The sequence below is a fragment of the Sardina pilchardus genome, chromosome 21 (genome assembly GCF_963854185.1).
Source record: "Sardina pilchardus chromosome 21, fSarPil1.1, whole genome shotgun sequence".
Taxonomy (NCBI): domain Eukaryota; kingdom Metazoa; phylum Chordata; class Actinopteri; order Clupeiformes; family Clupeidae; genus Sardina; species Sardina pilchardus.
Window position 1 is genome coordinate 9,922,652 of NC_085014.1, and position 7,608 is coordinate 9,930,259.

Sequence of the window (7,608 nt, forward strand, 5' to 3'; positions counted from 1 at the left end):
TGCCATATGATTACAATGGCCACCAAAACAGGACAGAGAGCAGATGTTTAAATTTAGGCTCTCCCACACATCACACTTTTCAGAGATGAGGGCTCTGAGCTGAGCGGTCAGGGTCTCTATATTGTGTGGGTTTCCTGGGCATAATCCAAATTTGAACCCATGAAAGCTTATCACATCATACAAACTTCGCAGATGGACCAAGACAGTAAAACAAAGGTGTTTTAAGTTCCAGATTGGTTTATATGAAATTAAATGGCTTTATTGTCCTCTTTACAGAATGAGTAGGTAAAGATAAAGTGAACTACATCAAATGAGGGGTGGTAAAAAAAAATAAAATCAAACATCAGTTAGACAGATGGAAACGTTTGGTCTTTTGAAAGGGAAAAAAAAACAGTAGCAAAAATGAATTTAAAAAAGTGTAATGTCGGGAGGATTTGGGCGTTGTACGAAGTTGACCCAACTGCGTGTGTGTGAGTAGGCGCGCGCGCGCGCGCGTGTGTGTGTGTGTGTTTGAGTGGCGCGCTTTGTCTGCGTGCGTGCGTCTCGCACACTAGCCTATCTCGGTGTCGGCGTCTGTTCAGGATTTTGGGGCAAGAGTTCAACAGTTCCCCGCACGGAGAAACCACTTTAGACTTATTCTTAGGAGGTTTTGGAGGATTCCGGGACGTTTGAAGAGAAACGGAGTAGGTGGAATGTACACACTTCGAGCGGAGCTAAGGATTCACCGCGGAATGTCTGCCATAGTTTTTATTGGGCTACAAAGTTTTTTACGCATACCCCTAGTGTAATTCTGTCAAACAGGAGCAGTTTTGTTCGTCTCATTTGGAACATGCACTTTGGACGGAATGACTTAAAGTAAGTTTTTTTGGCGTGAAACTTTTTGAAAGATTTGAACTCTAATCCGGAAAAGCACTTTCTTGGCATACTTTATTGATTTAATGAAGTATTTTGTTTTTTGAAGGTAACACTGCTTTAAAAAGATGGACAATGTTAGGTTAAAGAGGAGTAGCCTTCGCTAAGAAATGTCTCAGTGTGGGTAAAATATCAGAATTATGTTAGACGTATATGAAGGGGAGACTTAAGCCTTGTGGATTAACCCTCTTATGAAGAATTGTCAGAAAATTAATTTCAGCTGCTTCGTTCCTTGCGTGTGATGCCACCTCTTCAAAGTTAGAGCAGGAGCCCCGTCTACGCAGTAGCCTACCACTAAAATAGCCTACTTTATACACCTTCAAAAACTTGGAACATGAAAGAGTAGACTATTTGGATAACTGATGTGGGGTGAGTTCAGCAACAGTTTGAGTGTCTTCTTGGCATTAGATATCCAGACGCCCTTTGTAATAGACTATAATGTGTCTGTTTATTTTAATTAGGGGTCACTACACTAGATCACTATTTAACCTACTATCTGCTATCAAAATATAGCCTAGTATTGAAATAGACCTATTTTTTGCATGGGCTACAAAGCATCGCAGATTCTTTTGTTTTTAGGATGACAGATAAGGTAAACACTTAACTTTGGTTAGCCTAGACGCTTCCGTCCTCGTGGGCTAGGCCTATTCTTTAATGTGTCACATTTGTCATTAATAGCCCGCTGTCCACACGTGGGTAGCCAATCTGAGCTCGTGCACGCACCTCTGCCAGGGCCGTGCGTAATAAAGCTTTATTATATCTATGCGGCCGAGTTAGTAGCTGTCAGATAATAAATACTAGGCAATGTCAGGCCACCGCTCTAAATACCTTGATATTCCCTGTAAAGGCGTAGTCTCCATGGCAACGCCGCATCTGCTCAGGGGAAATATTTTACTTTGTGGTAGGGTAATTACCGGGCAGCTAATGCTCTGCGGAGTGGAGAGGGTGAATATGAATACGCTGACTCACTGTAAAGAACATTCCACTGAATTACTTAGGCGAATCTCAACACTCAGCACGGGGTTCACAAGTCATGTTACGCTGGGAACGTGGGCCATGTGTGGGCTGACGCGGAGTTCACTGAGCTTTGATGTGGAGGCATTCGAAATTTCCCCAATGTTTTGCTTTCTCCCGCTCCCTGTGTCGGAGAACGAATACTATACTTAAGTCATCCAGTGATTCTGAAGGAGGGGGCGATAGAGCAGGAAGAGGTTGACTCATGTTGCTGTATGAGAAAAAGGAAAGGAGAGAGGAAAAAAGATGCTGGCCTATTACAAGGAGTATTTGTACAGAAACATGAATGAAATAAAATGTCAGCAGTATATTTCTCATGGGACAGTTTCTCCATTCTGACAACTGTTGTTTAAAGAATACAGTTAGATTCAAGTTCAGTGATGGACAGAATAGCAATGTCTTTTGCTGAATGACATTTTTTATTTGCATATAACCCACAGGTTCTTCTGCTTGTGACTGGCAGCAAAATGGCCCACCTAGTTGTTAGCTGATGTTACTTATGCCATGTGAAAGGATGGACCATCCAAGCAGCCCCACCTGTGACAGCAGTGACCCGAATGGTTTCGTGAACCGTGTGTTCAACGTCTCCCTGGACGTGGAGAAGGAAACGGGGATCATGCGGGTTCAGGAGGCCAAGCCCGGGGAGCTCGAGGCGTCCCCCCCTCCGACTCCGGTGAAGGACAGTGCGGAGGCGATCCGGAGGCCCAGATCCACCGGCATCTGGAAGATTCTGAACCGACGGAGAACCGCCTCGGACCTAGACCGCCGGCCGCACTCCATGATCCTCCCCGGCGAGGCGTCCATCCCGAAACTCTCCTTCATGGACAAGGTGAGGTCCTTCAAGAAGCTGAAGACCCCGTCGTCTGTCTTCAGGGGCAAAGCGGGGAGGACGTCCAGCTCCAAGCTCAACAGCTCGCTCAGGGACGAGCCCGAGGAGGACAGCAGCATCTGCAGAGACTTTCCCTCGCCGCTGTACGCCAACAGGAACACGCTCAGGAACCGCGGAAAGAGGCACTCCTACGCCGGCCACACCACCGACTTCGACGTCTCCTTCGAGGACATCGACTTGACCCCCACCCCTGAGAACGACACCCCGACACCGGTCAAATACGCGGCCGCAAACAACCACAACGGCTGCAAGACTTTGGAGAGGGTGACGTACACCAAGAGGCCACATCCAAACATTTCAAATTGTAACAACTCCACACTCACGATCCACGAGGAGAGGTCTGTGACAGACAGTCCCAGGGTTACTGTGAGATCTAGAAAGGCAAAAGGTTCTGAAGTGTGGAGCTACTTGAGAAGGATCTCCTTAATGGGCAAAGGAGGTTCGGGGTTGTCCGACAAGAGTTTTGAATCTTTGCACACGCTAGACAAGACCATAGACTCAGACTATGGCTCAGTGGACTTTGAATGTATCAGAGATTTCCAGCCTGCTCCAAAGCCTGCGGGTGCCGATGGCAAAAGCAGCCATTTTGGTGGGCTGGTTCGCTTCTTCAACAGCATGGCACAGACTGCACGTAAATGGAAGAATTCGTCGCGGTCATTCTCGCCGCCCGACGAAGAACGCTCGCCTGTCGGCACCCCGCGGTCGCAGAGGCCGCGGGACTTTCCCCATGCCATGTCGATGACCTTGCGGAGCGAGGACAAGGTCGAGTGCCTCTCGACAGGTTCTCACCCGTCTCCAGATGGAAACTTGTGCGAGGCCTCACCTGCCAAGGCGGCCTCGGGCAGGTCCCCCCAGGTGATCCTGAAGTCATGGAAAGTGTACCCAGACTCGCCAGGTGGCAGCAGTCACCCCTCGAACCCCTCCGAGGGGTCAGGCTCGACTCTGACTCCCATGAACTCCGCACGCACCTCTCTGGCTACCATAGAGAACCAACCGAGGGGTGATGTCACAGAGGGGGGCTCTCTCTCTGAGGCAGAGGGCCAATCAGAGTGCATCTCCCCTGAGGAAGTAGCGGAGCTTACAGAGTCTGAGTTGGGTTCTGTGGATATACCAGTCTCTACGGAGAAAAATGAGTCTGACAGCAACCAATCAGCTCCAGAGAAAAAGGACTCTGATGAGGTGTTTATGGTGAGTGACACCGTTACTTTGAAATGACTGTGATATGTGTAAACATAATTAAGATATTATAGTTTAGTTATTGTTTTGTCATAAATGTTCTGTAAACAAATGTCTTGTGTTGCGATGTTCTGTATTCACCTCTACATTCTACTTTCACAGAACGTTCACAACTTCTTTTCATCATTATTTAAGGAGACCATTAATTTACATTTTAATTAATCCAGACCCATCTCTCCTCCTCACTAGTACTCACTCTCATTCCATAACCTTCATTTGCACAGAAACACATTTGCTCTCATCGCTTCATATTAAAAAAAAATATCATCTCACAAAGTCAAACTGGGATTTTCCCCTCAGAATTTAATCAAAGCGGCATTCTGGGAGTCCTGTAAGTGTGCCGGTAGGCGGTATTGAGGGAGAGAGCAATCAGGAAGTAGATAGCTGCAGTTTTCCATGTCCTGGTAATAGCTACCTTCAGACAGCCCCCAATTCATTCAGCACACACACATGGAGTAGGCTGTCCTCTGTCAAATAACAGCGTTCAATTACTGAACCGGGAAAGAATGGGAGTCAGGTCAAATTTAGCTCAGCCTGACTGTGCAGTCTTGACAGAAAGCAATGGCCTGCTCTTAGGTCTTCTGTTTCTCTCCTCTTCTGTTCTCACCAGGATTCCCACACACACACACACACACACACACACTCACACACACACACACACACACACACACACACACACACACGGCCCCGTGGTGTGATGAGTAGCATGGTTCAGCAGAGCTGTGACATGAAAATTAGTCAGATTCTCTCACGTTTTTTTTTTTTTTTTTTTCCCCTTCTGCTGACTGGCGCATGTGAGTTGGTGTGCTGTAACGGTATGATGAGCAGAGGGCATGAGATGTCTCTTTACATTAGTATTCCAGCCATCACCGTGGAGAAGCACTAGCCCCCCCCCCTTCACCTCCCATAGCTCACATGCTCACTCCGTTGGTAGAACTACTGAAAGTTCCCCCGCTCTTGACTCTAGAACTTGCTGTGACTAGTGGCCAATGCATTACTCACAGTTTTGCTCACATGAAATTTGGTCAGGGAATAATGAAGCGAGTCCACTGAATACTGGGAGAAGTGCCCTCAGAGTTACACACACACACACACACACACACACACACACAGTCTAGGGAGGTCAGTTTTTCTCTTTCCTTACTCTTTCCCTCTCTCTATCTCTCTCTCTCTCTCTCTCTCTCTTGCTCTCTCTCCTTTTTCTCTGAGCACAGACAGATTCTACAGAGTAGATTTAGGTCACCAAAATCCCTCTCCTTTTTAACCATGTGGCTGAAAATAGCCCCCGGCAGGTGTCGGCGGGACAGGCATCAGGCGCACGCCCGAGGCTCATCCTGGCGCCCGCGGCCCCTCCGGCCCTCTCGTCCTCGTCCTGGCCGCCCCACTCCCTTCCCCGGTGCGCCGGCGACCGCGGCCGGCCTCCGTCTGCGTGACCGCTCTGAGCGTGCCCCACCCCATCCTGGAGGAAGGACATGCGTCCGCATCGGCGGGGGCGCCCGTCGACCCGACCCTGAGCGCGCACTGGCTGCGGCGGGAGAGCGGGCCGAGCGTGCTGCGGGTGAGGCGCGCCTACCCCCACAAGAGGCCGCGCTCGGTCATCGAAGGAGGAAGCAGCGGCGGTCTTCTCGGCGGGCCGGACGCCGCCGCCATCGCCGCCGCCGCGCAGCCGCACAGAGTAAGCCCGAAAAAGATCGACGACCCCAGCTGACCTCTCACCTCCTCTCTGCCTCTCCGTTCCTGGAACCTCTGCTGTCCCAGCGTAGCGTCCGCAGTTCGGCCTTTCCTGTCCCTACCTAGCTTCCCTGCTCTGCTCCCAGCTGACCCCCTGGCCAGGTCACTATGTTGTATCAGTGGAAAAAACAGCTGTTCTGCTCTCAGTAGTGCCTCATTAGCCTGAACGCACAGTAGGAGTAGGAAGTTTGTACAGGATGCATGGAATCCAATGGGCTGTGTTTTAGATCTTCAGTGGTATATCTATCATACTCATATGTCATCATCACTAATGCTTGCTTATACATCTGCTATTTACTCTAAATGTTTTTGGATACTGAAAGGAGGTATTCTAAAATGGAGGCTAAAATCGCTGTCCCGCTGTTGTGATGTTTAATCACTGCAATCTCAATATGTAGTGGAATATTGTGACAGGAGATGAAAGATGAGTATTTGAAAGTCTGAGTATTTGAATCAGTTCTCAAATCCCTTTGTTTTTATAGAGCTATACAATCTAGGATGAATTCCATTGTTAAACTTGCTGATGTGTGAACTGGATACAATTGAGACCATTAACAGCTCAGTAAGCTGCATTGTCTGTGCAGAGCTTTATTTTCTGTTGCCCTCAGTAAATAAACAGTGGTGACATTTAAGCGTTCCTACATAAAGGAAGAAAAATTAAGAAAAAGAAACAGACAGAATTAGAGACTGAAATAAAGAGAAAAAGAAAAAAAAGAAAAAGAAAGAGAGAAAATCAGACTGTCAATGACCTCCCACCTCCTCCCACTCATTTATAAATATAGCTTGCCGGCTTCTGATCCGTAATGCATTCACCACATGCTCGACTCTGATGGTGAGGCTAACGCAGACTAGCATTTATACTCCCAAACAATGTACTACGCATGGCCCCGTTTTAAGCAGCTGATATTTATAGCTACAGTACGCCTTGCTTCCCCACCACAGCTCTCCATTCCTCCCGCTTTGTTCCTTCATTACATTCTCTCTCCCTCCCTCTCACACACTCTCTCTCTCTCCCACCCTCTCTCTCTCTCTCTCTCTTGCTCCCTTCTTACTGAACGTTTGAGCTACTGCTTTGATCCATCTGCTATGTTCAATGCTATCAATTGAAGTCATTCAGTTCATGTTTTCATCTCATCCTCTTTGGGAGTTCACCTGCATGCGAGGGGTGGGTGGGTGGGGGGGTTATGGGCTTGTGGAGCTTCCAGGTGGGGTTGTGGGGTTGTGGAGCTTCCAGCTCTCTACCTGGCTGTGACCCTAACTTTATCTAGTGGTTTCCAGACCCTGTCCCGGCCCCCGGGAGTGTCTCCCCGTGACCCCCCCTTTAGGGTCATCCTCCAGAGGTGCCGCTCTCTGCCCCTGCCCCAGTGTGCCCCGACTGAGCTGGTGCCGGTGCGACAGGAACACACGCTGCCTCAGACAGGTAACGCACACACACACACCCATCTACCAGCAGAGGCGGACGTTTCGGTTTCAGAAAGTAAAAGCCCCGCCATATATTCTTTCCACCTGTGCACTTACTGTAACACAGGTGAAGTCACTAAGGATCTGATGTACCTGGCTGCTAATTATGACGAGCTGGTTTACTAAATGGTTGGATCAAATACTTGGCAGGACTTTTAACTTTCTGAACCTGGGATGTCCGCTTCCGTCTACCACTGGGGTTTGGTAAAGCACACCCCCAGCTACCACTGGGGTTTGGTAAAGCACACTCCTCTACCACAGGCATTAAGCTGAATCACTCTGTTCAGAATGTCCACTTGTTCACCCAAAAGGGCACTATTTAAGAAATGTGACAGGACCACACGCTGCCTCCAACAGGTAACGCA

At 48.6% G+C, this 7,608-nt stretch overlaps 1 protein-coding gene across 2 annotated transcripts in view; it reads left to right on the forward strand.

Moving 5' to 3' along the window:
- The first annotated feature begins 615 nt into the window (after positions 1-615).
- LOC134068951 (uncharacterized) overlaps positions 616-7,608 on the forward strand; it is a 56,405-nt gene continuing 49,412 nt past the window's right edge. For both annotated transcript variants that reach the window (XM_062524775.1, XM_062524776.1), the window contains exons 1-4: positions 616-855; positions 2,367-4,003; positions 5,334-5,726; positions 7,061-7,202. In XM_062524775.1, coding sequence (XP_062380759.1) covers positions 2,417-4,003; positions 5,334-5,726; positions 7,061-7,202 — 2,122 coding nt within the window. In that variant the 5' untranslated portion in view covers positions 616-855; positions 2,367-2,416. The remainder of the gene's footprint in view (positions 856-2,366; positions 4,004-5,333; positions 5,727-7,060; positions 7,203-7,608) is intronic.